The sequence below is a fragment of the Pituophis catenifer genome, unplaced genomic scaffold (assembly GCF_029215685.1).
Source record: "Pituophis catenifer annectens isolate HBS135680 unplaced genomic scaffold, rPitCat1.0.hap2 SCAF_4, whole genome shotgun sequence".
NCBI lineage: Eukaryota > Metazoa > Chordata > Lepidosauria > Squamata > Colubridae > Pituophis > Pituophis catenifer.
Genome location: NW_027256884.1, coordinates 63,723,522 through 63,741,381, shown reverse-complemented (window position 1 = coordinate 63,741,381; position 17,860 = coordinate 63,723,522). Strand labels below are relative to the sequence as shown.

The window sequence follows — 17,860 nt, the reverse complement described above, 5'->3', positions numbered from 1 at the left end:
GACTTTTGATTTAGATTGTATGCACCACAAGGCGTATTACATATTAATTGCCAGTATTTCCCCCAGCATTAGCCTCCACCTAACAGTCTCAGAGGTGATACACAAAATGCAGAGCTTATTCTACAGCAAGAGCATAGCAACTACCACTAGAATCTCTAGGGAGTTCCACTCAGCCAGGCTCAAGGCAGGGGCCTCCATGAGTGAACACCTATTAACGTTAAATGCCACTAGAGCTGAACTAACACAGAGGGGGGAAATCATAAGTGAGGGAAGCATGATCAGTATCATTATCAGTTCACTGGACTCCAGCTGGGACAGTTTCATTACGCAATTAGATAGTCTCAGCCTAGAAAGACTTACATTAGAGACATTAACCAACAAACTCATTGCTGAGGATAACCTAAGGAGGGACCGTTCACTAAGCCGCAGGGAACTGAGACCAGCAAAAACAATGGAATTCCAGAGCAGGGGCCACAATATGACCGAGTGTTTCCTGTGCTGTTCTAGAAATCACTATAAGAGGGATTGTCCTAGAAATATGAGGGACAGGGATCAAACACATCGTAGGGATAGGCCAGAACATAATGCAAGGTTTCCTGACAGACATTCACCCGACAACAGACACAGACGTAGAGATTCCCCCAATCCCAGAGATAGAAGAGGACACCGGGATAGTTCCAGAGAGAGCCAAACTGGGTCACTGTATGGACTGGGGGACCAGGAACACCTCACTGACCAGGGCAAGAAAGAGGGCACATGGCTGTTAGATTAAGGGGCCACCAATCATACCACCTACGATCAAAAATCACTCACCTCATTCACCAAGGAGCGCTTCATAATAAAAGTGGCAAACCAAAATAATGTTCAGGTAACAGGGAAGGGGAACACGTACGTGCCAGGGATAGGAGTAATAGAGGGGGTACTACTCCTACCAAATATACCATATAACATACTCGCCACTTTGAAGCTAAGCAGGGACAACAACGTTGAGGTTACATTCAAGAAAGGAGAAGTACACATAACCAGGGGAGGCAAAAGTATAGGAAGGACCGTAGTTAGGGGAGGCCTACCATACTTCCATCCAGACAGCAACACCCAACCAAGGGTGAACGCCAATCTCGAGACCAAGTCAGACACTACAGCTAGCGGAGACAAAGGGGGCAACAGTAAGGAAATAGAGGGGGTTAGCCACGAACACACACCCGATGACCCAAGTGGTCATGAGTCATCTGATAGGAGGAAACCATCAATAGGGAAGTCAGTACATGACAATTGTGCATGCTTTCCAGTTATACAGAAAATGATTAACTGTTCCGAAGGCATAAAATTAAAAAACTGTGAGAACTATCTCGAGTGTTCTGTATGCAAATGCTCAAAACTCAAGACAAAACCCAGGCCAAAAAAATTGGTACGCACCACCGATTCCATTTTTCAACTCATACATATGGACTTAGTGGGACTACTAAAGCCATCCATTAAATACAAGAAGAGATTTTTCCTGACCATAGTTGACGACTTCAGTTGTTATGGGTTTGTGTACACTCTAAAACATAAAAATGAAGCATTCCAAAAATTCAAGGAATTTTATGCAAGGGTAGAGACGCAACACAACACTAGGATCAAGCAGATAATGACAGATTATCGCGGGTCTGAATTTCTATCAAGCGATTTCTCACACTGGTTAAAAACACGTGGGGTATTACATTACACATCTTCACCGTTCTCCGCCTTCCAGAATGGCACCATAGAACAAAAAAAATGGAACACTGCAGACCATGATGAGGTGCGCCCTAGAGGATGCAGGGCTAGGGCAACACTTTTGGTCAGAAGCACTCATATACTCAAATTACACATTAAACAGGCTATGGTCCAGCGTATTAGACAAAACTCCATATGAGTTAATGTACAAGAGAAAGCCACAGGTAGCACACCTACACGTATTCGGGGTTACAGCTGATGTACACATTCCCAGGCAATTACGACGCAAGGGAGACAAAGTATCTAGAAGATTAAGGTTCATGGGGTATGAACCGGGAACCAAGGAATTCAGATTTATAGATAGTAACAACAAATTCGTAATATCCCGAACAGCTGTTTTCCATGAGAATGCCAATTGGTCTAAAATACATCTCAATGAGGTATTTTCCAGCAGGGAGAGACCCAACAACAGCCTAGAGGGGGCAGAACACACTACAGAAGGGGACATAGGACAGGAAAAGGCCAAACCAAAGAGTCAGGGGATACAAGTCAGAGAGTGGAAAGAGAACCACCCAAACATAAAGCTGGACTCACTCACAGAGAAGGAGGCCAGGTACTTACATGATACAGAGACACCACCAGCCAGGCCAATTAGGGCAAACAGGGGTAAGGCACCAAAGAAACTAGAGGACTATGTCCTATCTATGCACACTAATCAACTAACCCCCAACACCTATGAGGACGTGTTAAGGCTACCGGAGGAGGAAAGATCTAAATGGGAACAGGCCATGGAGCGGGAGAAGAATAGTCTCAGGGAGCTAAATGTATACACCCCGTCCGAAGTCCCAAGGGATAAGACCCCCATAAGCACCAGGTGGGTTTACAAGATTAAGGCATTGGAAAATGACAAAGTCTTATATAAAGCCAGGCTAGTAGCGCAGGGGTTCGCACAAAAATACCCAGAAGACTACACAGAGACATACTCCCCCCCCCCAGTCAGGGCTGAGAGTGTAAAGTGCACCCTGGTGATAGCGTCCATCCTAGGCCTAGAAGTTCACCAATTCGATGTACAAACCGCTTACCTACACGCTGAGCTCGATAAGGAAATTTATGTCAGAGCTCCCCCCAGCACAACAAAGGGAGAAACCTGGATCCTAAACAGAAGCTTGTACGGACTGAAACAGTCAGGGAAACGGTGGTACGAGTGTTTATCCAAAATCTTGAGGTCTGTGGGGTTCTCAGCTACATCAGCGGACAACTGCTTCTTCATTAAGAAAGTAGATGATTCCATTGAATACGTTCTAGTATACGTGGACGATATATTGTACATTAGTGATCAGGCCAGCAAATGCAATAATTTTGCTGATGAGTTGGGAAAACACTTTTCACTGAAAATATTAGGTAAAGTCGACAAATACTTAGGGGTACAGATCACAAAAACCAACAAGGGCTTCCGGCTATCACAAAGGGACAAAATACTAGAACTCTTACAGAAATGCAACATGATTAATGCCAAACCTTGTGAGACCCCAATGCAACCGGACTTTTTAAAGGATATGTATAATGAAGCGGAAGTGTTCAAGGACAATACACTTTATAGATCCACCATAGGATCATTACTGTACAGTGTGAACTGGACAAGACCCAACATCGCCTTGCCAGTCAATTTACTATCCCGACATGTAGGTAAACCCACCATGTACCATTGGGAGGCTATCAAAAAAGTATTGAGGTATCTGAAGCACAGCGCTGATGCTTACCTATCTTTGGAACCAGAGACATCCACAAAACCCACACTAACTTGCTACGCTGACGCTGATTGGGCTGGAGATGTGAAAAGTAGAAAGAGCACATCAGGATACATGTTCTTTCTCAACAACAGCCCAGTACATTGGTACTCGGGTAGGCAGAACTTGGTAGCCATCTCTACAACAGAAGCCAAGTACATATGCCTATCTAAAGCAGCCAACAACCTGGTCTGGTTTGACGATCTACTCACCAATGTTTGGTCCGAACCTACCTACCCAATCACTATCCATGAGGACAATAAAGCTGACATTGAAATATCAAGAGCTGATGCAGTGGGTCAGAGGTTGAGACACATGGACATTAAACATAAGCATGTCAGGCAGTTTTCTAACATTGGGTTCATAGAAGTCATACACTGTGATACTGAAGAACAGACAGCTGACATACTAACAAAACCCTTACAAAACAAACAACATGCATACCTAACATCCAAACTGGGCATTCTTTCATAGGTAACCCCATGTGCCTACATCACCTATTGTCACCCAGGTCAGGCATTTAGAGGGGGTTTTGTCACATATAAATACCTGACCTCATGCCCATGCCAGGGGGCAGGGAGCTGATGAGATTAACTTCCAGGGTCCACCCTAACCCATTGACCCCTCCTTACCTTAGCTCCGCCCCACAGGTACTTAAGGTCCAGCCATGCGGTCCAGAGCCAGTTCCAGTCCAACACCTGTAAGGAAGAGACATGTTATGAATAAAGATCTTTAATTAAATAAATGCTTGTGTGATGGAGTTATTGGGCTTGATCCTTGAACAACTTTGACACTCCCTCTCTCTTCTTTCCCCTCTCATCTCTTTCTCCCTCTGTCTCATCTTTCTCCCTCCCCCTCTCTCATCTTACTCCCTCTCTCTCTCTCATCTTTCTCATTCATCTCTTTCTTTCTCCCTCTCTTTCTCATCTTTCTCCCTCATCTCTCTCTCTCATCTTTCTCCCTTTCTCTCATAACTTTTTCTTTTTCCCCTCTCTCTTTCTCATCTCTCTACTTTCTCCCTCTCTCTCTCCCTCCCTCCCTCCCTCTCTCTTGTGTGTGTGTGTGTGTGCGTGCGTGCACGCAGGAACCATTTACAAAAACAGGAGAGGGTTGGGGTTTTTTTTTATGATGTTCTTTCTTCTTCTTTGGGTGCTTTTTACCATGATTTAATTTTAAATCAAGGGTCATTTCAGGATAAATTAAGCTCTTTTGTCCCCCTGCTGTGGCTTCCTGTCGGCTGGCTGTCCCCCCCCCCCTTCCTCACTCCTCACCTGCCCTGAGAAGAGAAGGACGGTGGAAGTGGATGGAGACTCGCTCCATATTTCAGAGCGGAAGCGAAATGCCCCTCTACTTGCCTCTTTTTCCGGCCCTTGTTGGGAGATGCACGACTTTCTCCACCCTGAGACACCAGCTGGGCCACCCCAGCTGATGCTCCACATCGTAATGGGCTCCAGGAGGAGGAGGAAGGGACACCATCTCCCCCATTGTGCAGCGCGCTAAGTTTAAATGCAAGAGCAGCAAGCAGCCACGGAGGTGGAGAGAGAAATATGGGGAGATGGGCAACTTTCTCCACCCCAAGACACCGGCTGGGGCACGTCTCCCCATATTCCTCTCTCCACCTCTGTGGCTGCTTGATGCTCTTGCATTTAAACAATGGGGGAGATGGTGTCCCCTCCTCCTCCTCCTGGAGCCCATTATATCACGCAGCATTGGCTGCAGCCGGGTGGCCCAGCCAGTGTCTCAACGCAGAGCAAAGTCACACGTCTCCCCCAGCAGAAAAAGAGGCAACTAGAGTGGCGCTTTGTTCCTGCTCTGGACTATGGAATGAGTCTTTATCTGCCGCAGTCGCTCTTCTCTTCTCAGGGCATTGGCCCCCACGGAGAGGGCTCGCAACTTGGGTGTCCTCCTGGATGCACGGCTGTCTTTAGAAGAGCATATGACGGCTGTGGCCAGGGGGGCTTTCTATCAGGTTCGCCTGATACGCCAGTTGCGTCCCTTTCTGGATCGGGACTCCCTATGCACGGTCACTCGTGCCCTCGTCACCTCTCGCCTGGACTACTGCAATGCTCTCTACATGGGGCTCCCCTTGAGGAGCACTCGGAAGCTCCAGCTGGTCCAGAATGCGGCTGCGCGGGTAATTATGGGGGCGACATGGCGCTCCCATGTGACACCTTGTCTGCGCGAGCTGCACTGGCTTCCGGTGGTCTTCCGGGTGCACTTCAAGGTATTGGTTCTCACCTTTAAAGCGCTCCATGGCTTAGGGCCCGGTTATTTATGAGACCACCTTCTGCCACCTATAACCTCCCACCGGCCAACTCGGTCCCACAGAGAGGGCCTCCTCAGGGTGCCATCGGTCAAGCAATGTCGACTGATGACCCCCAGGGGGAGAGCCTTCTCTGTGCGGGCACCCGCCCTCTGGAACGAGCTACCCCCAGGAATACGACTGATCCCGGACCTCCGGACTTTCCGTCGAGCTTTGAAGACCTTCCTATTTCAGCAAGCTGGGCTGGCTTAAAATTTTAATGGGTTATTTTAAGGGTAATGGGTTTTAATTTTTGGGAAGCCAATTTGATTTAATTCTGCTTTTAAATTATTTTAAATTTTATATTGTATGTATTTTAATTTTGGCTGTTCACCACCCTGAGTCCTTCGGGAGAATAAATAAATAAAATAAATAATAAAGGGCAGGCAAGGAGAGAGGGGGAGGGGAGGGGCCACCCAGTGGTGGGATTATCCTTCAGGGAGCCACAGGAGAGGGCCCAAAGAGCCGCATGCAGCTCTAGAGCCGCATGTTGCCGATAGGGTTGAGAGAAAATGACTAGCCCAAGGTCACCCAGCTGGCTTTGAGTGTAAGGCAACACTAGAACTCAAAGTCTCCTAATTTCTAGCTTAATGCCTTATCCACTAAACCAAATTGGTCCTCTCATATTCACACACATACACCTCCTTTAAGTATGCACATGTATGGACACATATCCATATCCAACTGTATCTAAAAGTATTCAACTACTTTAAATTACATCAAACAACCATATTCACTTGTTACTTGTTATGACTTAAAGTGATGATCTGCAGCTTGTCCCAGTGCTGCACAGAACACAATGGGAGAACAGTAAAACAGTAACACAGAGATGCAATATTTTACTCCTTTAAACATTTTTTGTAGATGAATGAAAAAGAATTCCAGAATCTCTGTTCTTCCTGCTTTTTCTATCATGTTTATCTGCAGTTATTGTATTTTTCCCTTTTTTGTTTTTTTATATTTCATCTAAAAACTAGGTCTTCTCAGTCAAAGAGAATGATGCTTTTCATGGATAACTAGCATAAAATACAAATTATGAATTATGAATTCAAGAGATGATTCCTTTGAAAATGTATCTGGGGAGAAAAGAATTTGCTAATTACTTATTAAATCAATAAAAATAAAATTCAAATATTTAAAATACTCCACAAGTATCCTACAAACTTGAAATATTAGTCCTTCTGACTCTTAAATGATGTACACTAAAAAGAACAAAATCCTTCCTTTCATTTCCAGATTTTTTTTCTTTCTTATGCAAGATTCTCCCAAATGCCAATTTAATTCTTTTCATTTCTCTCTCTCCTCTTTTAACATGGATTGATTGAATTATTTTATTTTTTCCTTTTGTTCAAAATATGGAAGTATTATAGAAGTAGAAATTTATTTACTAATTCAACATCCGTATGCCTTCTTTCTCATTCTCCTCCATTTCTTGAATTTTAGAAAATTAAGGACACAGTAGGGAGATATTCAAATCAAATTGAAATCATTCAGAACAAGAAGCCTGCAGTTCTGAAAAGTGCCACACCTGGTGAAGTTATGAAAATTGAGGAAAAGCTGACTCAGCTTACTTCCCAGTGGGAAAAAATTAAGATATATTGGGATCAACAGGCGTAAGTAATTTTTTTATTTTAGTTTGCTACCCATGATAAGCTTCATTACATCTGACTTACAATGTATGGTTAAATTTTATCTTTGTGAAAGAGCTTGTTGATTCCAGATTGAATATGTCTTAATATTTGGACATTGATAGTAGAAGAGTTAGTAGATTCATAGAATTTTCTGACAAAATAATTGTAAAAAAAAAACAAAAAAAACCCCTGGTATTTATATTGTTGTATCTAAGATATACAGATATGTCTACAGATAAAAATCAAGTAATTATTTCTCTGACTTTTAAGTAGAGTGTTTGGAATCATGATAGACTGGTTTTACCCATGTAAATAATCTTTTTATTGATATTCTCACTAGGTACTGTATGTATAAATATGGTTATTTAATTATATATGAAAAATTGTAAGGTTTTCTTAAATGGAGCTTCAGCCAAATTCTTGAACTTTCAACACAAGTTTTGGGGTACCATTTTAGAGTATTGCATCCTTCTAGAAAAATTTCTCTGTGTCACTTTCCTAAAGAGTATTGGATTACCATGTTGGCAATCCTATCCTTACAATGTACAAAATAGCAGAGTTGGCCACTATAAGGACATTTGCCAAATTCAGAAAAACACATTCTCAGAATGGCTATCCATCTGCAGCTAGGGTACAAGGAAAAGATATGATTTAATGTGCATAGAGTGTGAGACCATACAGAGGAAAGAAGAGGTTGGAAAGAAACCAAGATGAACAAGGAGATAGACTGGCCTTAGTTTACTTGTTTCTTAACCAGGAGCACTTCTGACTAGTTCTAATAAACATAAGTTTAGGAGTTAAAAGTTTATTTGAATTTCAGTGGAAAACTTAATTAGAATTATATGTTATCAGCTTAATAGTGGTATTAAACTCTAAAGTACTGATAATGGGAGGTAGAAAACACTTTATTATTATTTACAAGCATTCACAGAAGAGTAGTGGGTGAAAATAATGAAACCAGTCCTACATCTCATTATTTGTCCCCACTACTCTCCCAATGGTATGGTTGAGGTGCTATGCAGTCATTGGAACATGTAAAGAAGTGAGCTTTTAAAATGTGAAGGATGATAAATAGATTATAAATAGATGATAGATAGATAGATAGATAGATAGATAGATAGATAGATAGATAGATAAATAGATGATAGATAGATAAAACTTCCTTTACATATTTCATTCAATTTTAACCATAACTCCCATTTAGACTATAGCAATGCATTCTAGTAAGGACTGCCCTAGAAAATACCTGGAAAGGTAAATTTTTTGAGAATTCACCAGTGTGAATAGTTATGGGTGTGCCTAAGTACACTCATGTAATACCTCTGCTTTGTAAATAGCATTGCCTCCCAATAGATTTTTAGATGCAATCCAACTACAACATCTTTTATGACACTGGACTGGCTTATTTGCAGGCCTATCTGCCTCCAGTTATTTCTGCATGTTCCGTGAGAGCTAGCAAAGTTGCCATGCTTTTGATCACTTCTAGTAAAGTGTCACCTGGCAGGACCTGTGTCAGCCTCCTCCTCTATATTGCTTGCTTGCTTCGGCTGCCATTTTAATGGAGGGAGGGGGAGCTGTCTGGTGGAAATGTCTCATAACAAGGAGTGAATTGGAGAAAGTTTTTCTCAGCGCTTTCTCTGCAGCTGGAAGGCGTCCTGATAATAAGTCAAGGTCAACTGTCATGGCATACCAGAAGGATTGAGCCATCTGAAACTGCAGCCCACATGACACTTTGGGGGGGATGTGGATTGGATAATCCTGACTGGACCCTTGGGGGGAGGGTTTTGGGGATGCTTTCTATATGTGATTTTTGTGCCTATTGCCTCAGACTTTGCTTTTCTTTGGTTGCATTCAGTTCATACTCAGTAAAAGTACCTTTCTCTATGAAAATGGAGTTGGGGTTTTTCTTTCTTGAGTTGTGAAAGGAGGCATACCTGACAACCTGGTCTATGTGTCTTCTATGTTGCAGTATCTGCTTTATGGAACATTTCCTCCCATAATTTGAATAACCCCAAGACTGCTGGCTTTTTCTAAGGCCTAGAAATCCCCAATGTTCTAATTGGGCCAGATGTTCTTGTTTGGCTTTAGTTATACAGTTTTTTTTTTCTGGATGTTTTGGTTTTAGTACTGATGTTTTTATACTCACAACCAATTATAAGCCTGTGGCCCATGGTTTACTACTGGGCTGTCGCCTATTGGCCACCAGGCATGAATGACTGGCAAGTATGAGTGTGCACACATATGGTCCCTCCACTCATGGCATTGTGTGGGCCCTAGCATTGCCACAGGTACACACTATTGGAAGAAAAACTCCCCCAGGTTCATCCCTTCAGCTGGGATGAAGCTGTCAGCACTCGAGAGCAAATAGAGAAGAAAGCAAACTGCTGGAAAGAAGTTTATTTTAGGAAGTCAGCAATGGGTTCTGAGCTGACCAGCTGACCAGTGAACCAATTATTGGAGTTTTTATACTCTTTATAGCTTTTGAGATTCAGATATTTCAATGGGGTCTGATGCAGGGGTGAAATGCTACTGGTTCGCATGAACCAGTAGCGATAAAAACTACCGGTTCAGGCGAACCAGTAAAAAAAGAAGCTACCGGTTCGGCCGAAACAGTATATGCCAAAAGGAGGCTTGGGAAGGTAAGTAGAACAGCAAGGGGGGGATCAGCTGTGTTGCGGAAATCCTGCTTTCTAGCAAAGCTAAACCCTGCAGCACAGGTCAGATCGTAGCTTTTTTTTTTTTTAATTGAAAAAGTTTTAAAACAAACACAATTTCCCCACAACCCCCCCTCCCAACCCCCCCTCCCCCTCCCCGACTTCCCAGAGCAGAACACAAGGTATTTCTATTGACCTTTAACAATAAACTAAATTGCATAACCAATCATTAAACTAACACCCCTAAAAAAAAATTTCTTACCCCCCCATATATAAAATCCTATTTCTTAAACATAATACTTCTAATATCACTTATATAATGCTTATACAAATAAAAGAAATCATTCATAAGCTATTTGATATTTTTTGGTCTGATACTTATTTTGTATATAATCAATCCATCTTCTCCAGTCCTGTATGTACCTTTCTTGTGTGTGATCCTTCAGATATGCTGAAATTTTAGCCATTTCAGCTAAATTAGTTACTTTCAATATCCAGTCATCAATAGTAGGCAAAAAGTCCTTCTTCCAGTGTTGTGCTACCAACAATCTTGCTGCTGTTATCAAGTTCAAAATCAATTTAGTCTCTGCAACTGTACAGTCCGTAGTTATACCCAGTAAGAACAACTGTGGAGTAAATTTCAGTCTCTTTTTAAAAATATTCTGCATCACCCACCAAATCTTTATCCAAAATGCTTTGATTTTTCTACAAGTCCACCATATATGATAATAAGTTGCATCATCACAGTCACATCTCCAACATTTAGCTTGCAGATCGTAGCTTTTTTTAACTACTGGTTTGACCAAACCAGTAGCTTTTTAAACACACAACGCACATCTGGTGTGCACTGCACATGCAGCATGCATTTGGTGTGCACTGTGCATATGCATGCAGCACATGTTTGGTGCACATGCACGCACACAGCGTGTACTTGGTGCACAGCGCGTATGCATGGCCAGTGAACCAGTAACAAACCGGTTCAGATTTCACCCCTGGTCTGATGGTGTGCCTTTTGATGAGATCATTTCTTCAGGCTTGGTCATTCAGGGAGAAAGAGGTTAATTCTAACTGCTGGGAAAGGTGGAGATGTAAAGATGAGTTTTGGTGTGCCTATTGTGTTAATACTGTCAATACTGATTGTCTTAGTTGTCAGCAAAAGGGGCTGTCTCTGGCTGCATTGCTGTGGTTTTCCTTATCGCAACAATGTACCCTCTTGCTAAGTGGTTCTTGGCAGCCTGCCCGGGACTTTCCCTAGACTGAGAGGCCCAAAGAAGTTTTTCTCAATGAGCTTTTATTCTGTGGCTTGTGTTTTTACTCACTGCTTGGTTTAAAGGGAAAATTGCTGTATTTTCTATCAGAGCCTTTTAATTAATTCTAACAACTGTCCCCCAACTCACACTAGCATCACGGCATTGAGCGTTGCTGCAAGTGTTGCATGGGCTCTACTGTCACTGTGAGTACAGATCCTCCCACTTGCACTAGTGTCATGGTGTTGTGCAGGTACTAGAGTCGCTGTGAGTGCACACTCCTCTACTTGTGCTAGCTTCGTGTCATTGCACGGGCACTAACATCGCCTGAGCATCGCACAGACGCTCATGGTCCCGTTTGCATCATGTGCACTCATGGACTCTTTCGTGCATGTGCATCGATGTGTAAAGCCACTTGCCCCTCCCCCCTGGGTTGCCAACCCAGAAAGGTTGGATAACTCTGACCTAGAGCCACTTTACTGAATTGGAGAGATTATAGAAGAGGGAACAATTGAAACCTAACATAAAGTTCTGCCTACAGTATACATGAAATATTGTAATTCAATCAAATGAGTGCTTTCTTCATGTGATCTCTAGTAATGTTGTAAACACTGATGCAATAATAATAATACATTGTAATACAGGTAGTCCTCGACTTACAACCATTTGTTTCATGACTATTTGGTAATCAAAATTATAACATCACTGAAAAAGATGACTCATGATTGGTTTTCACAGTTATGGCTGTTGCAGCTTCCCATAATCAAAACTGGGATGCTTGGCAACTGACATGTATTTATGACAGTTGTAATGTCCCAGGGCCATGTGATCACATTTGTAATCTTCCCAGATGGCTTCATGAAAGGAACCAAAATCTTTGGGATGCTGAAAAAGCCTTTATGAGAGAAGTTGCAATAGAGTATATGGCCAAGGAAAATAAACAAAAGAAACAAAGACAAAAAAGTTTAGAAAGAGAATTGAGTAGAGTTGAGAAGGGACTGCAGAAAGAGCCACAAAAACAAGAGCTAAAATGGCAATTAGGAGAAATTAAACATAAACTAAATATTATTGAGAAGGAGAGGTTGGCCCAGCAAATAAAAGGAATCAAACAATTTTTTTTTTGAGAATGCAAATAAGCTGGGACAGTGGCTAGAATATAGATTGCAGAAACAGAGGGATACAAGATGGATTAGCAAACTACACAATGATGAGGGAGAATTAATGTACCAAAACGAAGAGAAGAAAACAATAGTTTATGAATTTTTTAGAAAATTATATGAAGACAAAGAAGAGATAGGGGAAGATAAGATTTGGCAATATTTTCAGAAAATGGGATTGCCCAAAGTCCCGGAAGAAAGTAAGGAGATATTAAATAAAGAGGTAACATCATTAGAAATATTAGAGGCAATCAAGAAACAAAAAGATAAATAAAGCCTCAGGTCTCAACGGATTACTGTCAGAGATATATAAAAATCATCAGGAAATATTAAGCCCTATTTTGTTAGAAGTCTATAATGATATTTTAAATAAAGTAAAAATTCCAAACACATGGAAAGAAGCGACAATTACTCAGATCCTGAAGGAAAATTCTGACCTGACATATGTAAAAAATTATAGACCGATATCTATATTGAATTCGCACTACAAAATTTTCATGACAATTATGGCCAAAAGATTTTAAAAATTCTTAGAAAATTTTATCCACTCTGATCAAAATGGCTTTTTGCCCAGACGATATATAAGAAATAACATTAGGATTATATTAGATATTATGGAATACTAAGAGCTTCAAAATGAAAAACAGATGGTACTAATATTTGCTGATGCACAGAAAGCATTTGATAATGTTAAATGGGAATTCATTTTAAATCAACTAAATATATGGAATTTGGGGAAAAATTTATAAGGATGTGCAGAGCAATTTACTCGGAACAAGAAGCAAAAGTGGTAATTAATGGGGAAACAACAAAGAACTTCCAAATCCAGAAAGGTACAAGACAGGGCTGTCCACTATCGCCCCTACTGTTTATTTTATCGTTAGAAGCATTGAATAGAGTAATTCGAGAAGATATACAAATTAAAGGTTTGAAGATCAGAAATGAAATTTTTAAATTCCAAACGTTCGCAGACAATCTCGTCTTTATTATTGAAGAGCCAATTCAATCAAGCGTACGGCTAATGGAAGTACTGGAGAAATATGGGGAGGTAGCCGGCTTAAAGGTAAATAATGACAAAACGAAAATGTTAGTAAAAAACATGACGGAGGAGCAAAAAAGAGATATAGAGGGAAATATTGATATTCAGATAGTTTAAAAAATTAGATATCTAGGGATTCAATTGACATCAAGATGCGTGAGGCTTAAAGAGGAAAATTATGATAGACTAATTGAACAAATTAAAATTGATTTAGAAAGATGGGGAAGATTGCAACTCTCCTTTATGAGGAGAGTTGCCACGATTAAGATGAACGTGCTACCCAAAATTTTATATTTATTTCAATGTATACCAATCTGGCTCAAAAAAGATTTCTTTACAAATTTGAATAGAATTATAGCTCAATTTATATGGCAGGGCAAAAAGCCAGGAATTAAATTAAAATTATTACAAGATGCAAAAGAAAAAGGAGGATTTGGTCTTCCAAATTAGGAAAAATATCGGCAAGCTGCAGTCCTGGTTTGGGTAAGTGATTGGCTACACCTCAAAAATAGAAGACTGTTGACACTAGAAGGACATGAACTTCAAATAGGGTGGCACGCTATCATCTGGGAAGAGAAGTATAAGGTTCACCAGTACTTCCAAAGGCATTATATTAGGAGGACACTTTTAGATATTTGGATTAAGACCAAAAGAAGTAACTATATAGACATCCCCAATTGGATATGGACAGTAGAAATGCTCACACATCCTAATCTTCTCAAAATGAGAGGAGCTATTACATATAAAGAATTATTAAACGTGAAAGGGGAATTAAAATCAAGGAATAAGTTAAAGAAAGAAGGAATTGAATTAGAATGGTGGACATACCTACAAATACAATCCAAATTTACGAAGGATAAAAAAGAGCGGGATATAAAATTAGGATCATCGGAACTGGATAAAATTTTACTAAGCACAGAGGGAAAGGCCATGAAAAAACTGTACTACTATTTATTAGAAGAAGATATGCTCGAAGAACAAGTTAAGGAGACAATGATAATATGAAGTAGATGTTTTGGGTACAGTATCGATTTGGACAATTGGCAAAATCTGTGGGAAAAAATATCAAAATTACACTGGCGGCTTCTTATAAAGAAAACCTGTATAAAATGTTTTATAGGTGGCACTTCCCTGTAGATTGGCAAGAATTAGTAAAAAAATACTCCCCAATTTGTTGGAAATGTGAGGTGGAACTAAGGTCATATTACCATATGTGGTGGGAGTGCTCAAAAGCCAAAAGTTTCTGGCAGCAAATAAGAAGCTGGTTACAAGAGATGTTAATGTTTAAAATAGAAGTTAAGCTGGAATTTTTCTTACTGGGCATGACAGATGGCAAATATGACAAAAATGTAACCTATTTAATATTGCATATCCGCGGCAAGATTGGCATTTGCTCCAAAAATGGAAGTGTAAAGAAATACCCTCAGAAGAAGAAGTAATACACAAAATTTACAGCTGTGCAGAGATGGACAGACTTACTTTAGAACTCAAAGAAAAAGTGAATCAACATACTATGAAGTCTGGAATAAATTTTACAATTGGTTAGATAAGAGGAAGAATGCCAAAAACAAGGGATAACGAATGTCTGGAAATGTATATATCAATATATATTATATATCAATGTATATTGAACTTGTGAATGTAATATTGGTTTATTAAATACATGCATAGTTGGTTAGGAAGTAAAATACAGTATACTTGATATATAATGAAGTAGGAGATATGTAAATTTGTATATAGAGCAAGGAATAGATTACTTATTAATCTGATTTTGGCATAAATGTTAGAAACCAGAGATGTTGAGCAATGTACATTGTTTTACTTTTAAAACTAATAAAATAATAATTAAAAAAACCCGAAAAGTCCATAAAATCAGGTTCAGTCACATGATGACCCACTGTACAACCATCACAACCTACAACCAAGATCACCAGGTATCATTAAAGTCATAACCTAAGGATTTCCTGTGCCCAATATTCTACTAGTAAGGTAAATTCAGCAATTGTCATACTCTTGTCTCATTTCATACACTTTGAGCTCAATGAAATAGTCATAATCAGTAATTATAGCAATATGACAAGGCATCATATCAAGAATTATATGAGAACAATATATAAAAAACAAAAATGTATAAATATTATGTGTTTTGCAATTTAGTTTTCATTATAAAAAGAGGCAACTTGTGACATTCCTGCATAATAGTATTCTTCTATATACGTAATTTGTTTCTTCATTCTTACCTCTTCTTTAATCATTCTTATTAGCTCATTTGAAAATACATATGCAAATGTTCACATTTTTATATGCAAATCTTCAAAGATTTTTTAGATTTTTTATACTTTATCTGAACATTTATGGTAAATGCAATGAATTGTACTAGAGAATAATTCTACCCATGTGCACTGGTATTCTATATATCTTCCAGAAATGGAAGTATAGTAGTTTTAATATAAGGGGGGGAAATCAATCCTATGTTAGAAGACAATGCTCAAATGTAAAAATGTTCCCCCCATAACAACATTTTAGTCAATATTTTCTTAGATGCTATACTAATGAAAATAGGATTTCTGCCCTATTTATATATTTCAAAGAGCACAGTTACCCTGATACATTACTGTTATAAGATACACATACAGACACATTCAAAACAAGAAATTTAAGAAGAAATGAGCATGGCTGCACAAAGATCTCTCTGACAAACTGAAAGACAAAAAGGACAAGTACAAAAAAATGGAAAGAGGAACATTTAACTAAGGTTGATTATCAGCAGATAGCCAGAATCTGCAAAGACGAAGTCAGGAAAGCAAAGGCTCAGAATGAACAAAGACAAAAAATGAACAAAAGTCAAAGATAATTTTAAAAGTTTCTTTCAACATATTAATAACAAGAAAAAAGTCAAGGAAACAGTAGATCCACTAAAGAGAGAAGATGGCAAGGAAGTAACAGGCAGTAGGGAGAAAGCAGAGCTGCTTAACACATTCTTTGCATCAGTCTTCACGCAAAAAGAAATTATAGTCCAACATACCAAAAATCTACTGTAAAAGACAAACTAGAAATAAAAATTAAAATAAACAAGAAAATGGTAACAGAACATCTGTCTGACCTTGATGAATATAAATCACCAGGACCTGACAGATTACATCCCAGAGTTCTGAAGGAGCTGGCAGATGTTATCTCAGAACCATTGTACCATATCTTTCAAAAATCCTAGATGCAGGCTTGGACTATAAAACAATGAAGGTAAATAAAAAGACTTTTTGCCTACTATTGAAGAGTGGATACTGAAAGTAATGAACTTAGCAGAAATGGTGAAAATTTCAGCATATTTGAAGGACTATACACAAGAAAGATACGTATAGGAATGGAGAAGATGGATTGATTATATTCAAAATAAGTATCAGACAAGAAAATATCAAATAGCTTATGAATGAACGTTATTAGAAGTATTATGTTATCTATAGTGGAGTTAAGGTTTCAGGGGGGGATTTAGTAGTCTGAGGATAGATAGGTTAATTTAGCTTATGATTGTTAATTGAAATACCTTGTATTTTGCTCTGGGAAGTCTGGGGGGAGGGGAGGGAAAGGGTGGGGAGAATATTGGGGGGGGGAAATCCTTTTTTTCTGTAAAACTTTTCAATAAAAAAAAAGAATGCTGCAATGGGCATAAATGTGAGGATGATCATAAGTGTGAGGACCGGTCAAAAGTGTGAGGATCTGTCAGAAATCACTTTTTTCAGCCCTCTGGGTGGTCCCTATGTGCATATGGACTACTCAGAGGGCTGAAAAAGTTATTTTTGACCGGTCCCCATACTTTTGACCAGTCCTCGCACTTACAACTGTCCTCACATTTTACATTTTGCACCCTATCTTTTCAACGTGGTGAAGAGAAGTAGTTGTGAAATGAGTGACATGGTTGTTAAGAATGCTGCAATGGGCATAAATGTGAGGATGGTCATAAGTGTGAGGACTGATCAAAAGTGCAAGGACCTGTCAGAAATGACTTTTTTCAGCCCTCTGGGTAGTCCCTATATGCATCTGGACTACTCAGAGGGCTGAAAAAGTTATTTTGGTGAGTAGTCCCTATGCACATAGCCATGTCCACCCGGTCACATGACCAGCTAGCCACACCCACCCGGTCACATGACCACCAAGCCACACCCCCAACTAAGCCACACTCACAGAACGAGTTGTTAAAAAAATTGAATCCCACCACTGAATGGAATGGAATGGAATGGAATGGAGCAAGGTTTCTCTTCCCCACCCCCATTTACTCTTGTAGGAGACGTTTCTTTCCTGACAGAGAGATGGGAGGGAGAGAGCGAATGGAATGGAATGGAACGGAACG

General features: G+C 39.9%; 1 protein-coding gene across 7 annotated transcripts in view; it reads left to right on the top strand.

The window, feature by feature from the left end:
• DMD (dystrophin) overlaps positions 1-17,860 on the top strand; it is a 2,096,968-nt gene that overhangs the window by 1,078,058 nt on the left and 1,001,050 nt on the right. For all 7 annotated transcript variants that reach the window (XM_070944209.1, XM_070944203.1, XM_070944204.1 and 4 more), the window contains exon 42: positions 7,231-7,400. In XM_070944209.1, the coding sequence (XP_070800310.1) occupies positions 7,231-7,400 (170 nt within the window). The remainder of the gene's footprint in view (positions 1-7,230; positions 7,401-17,860) is intronic.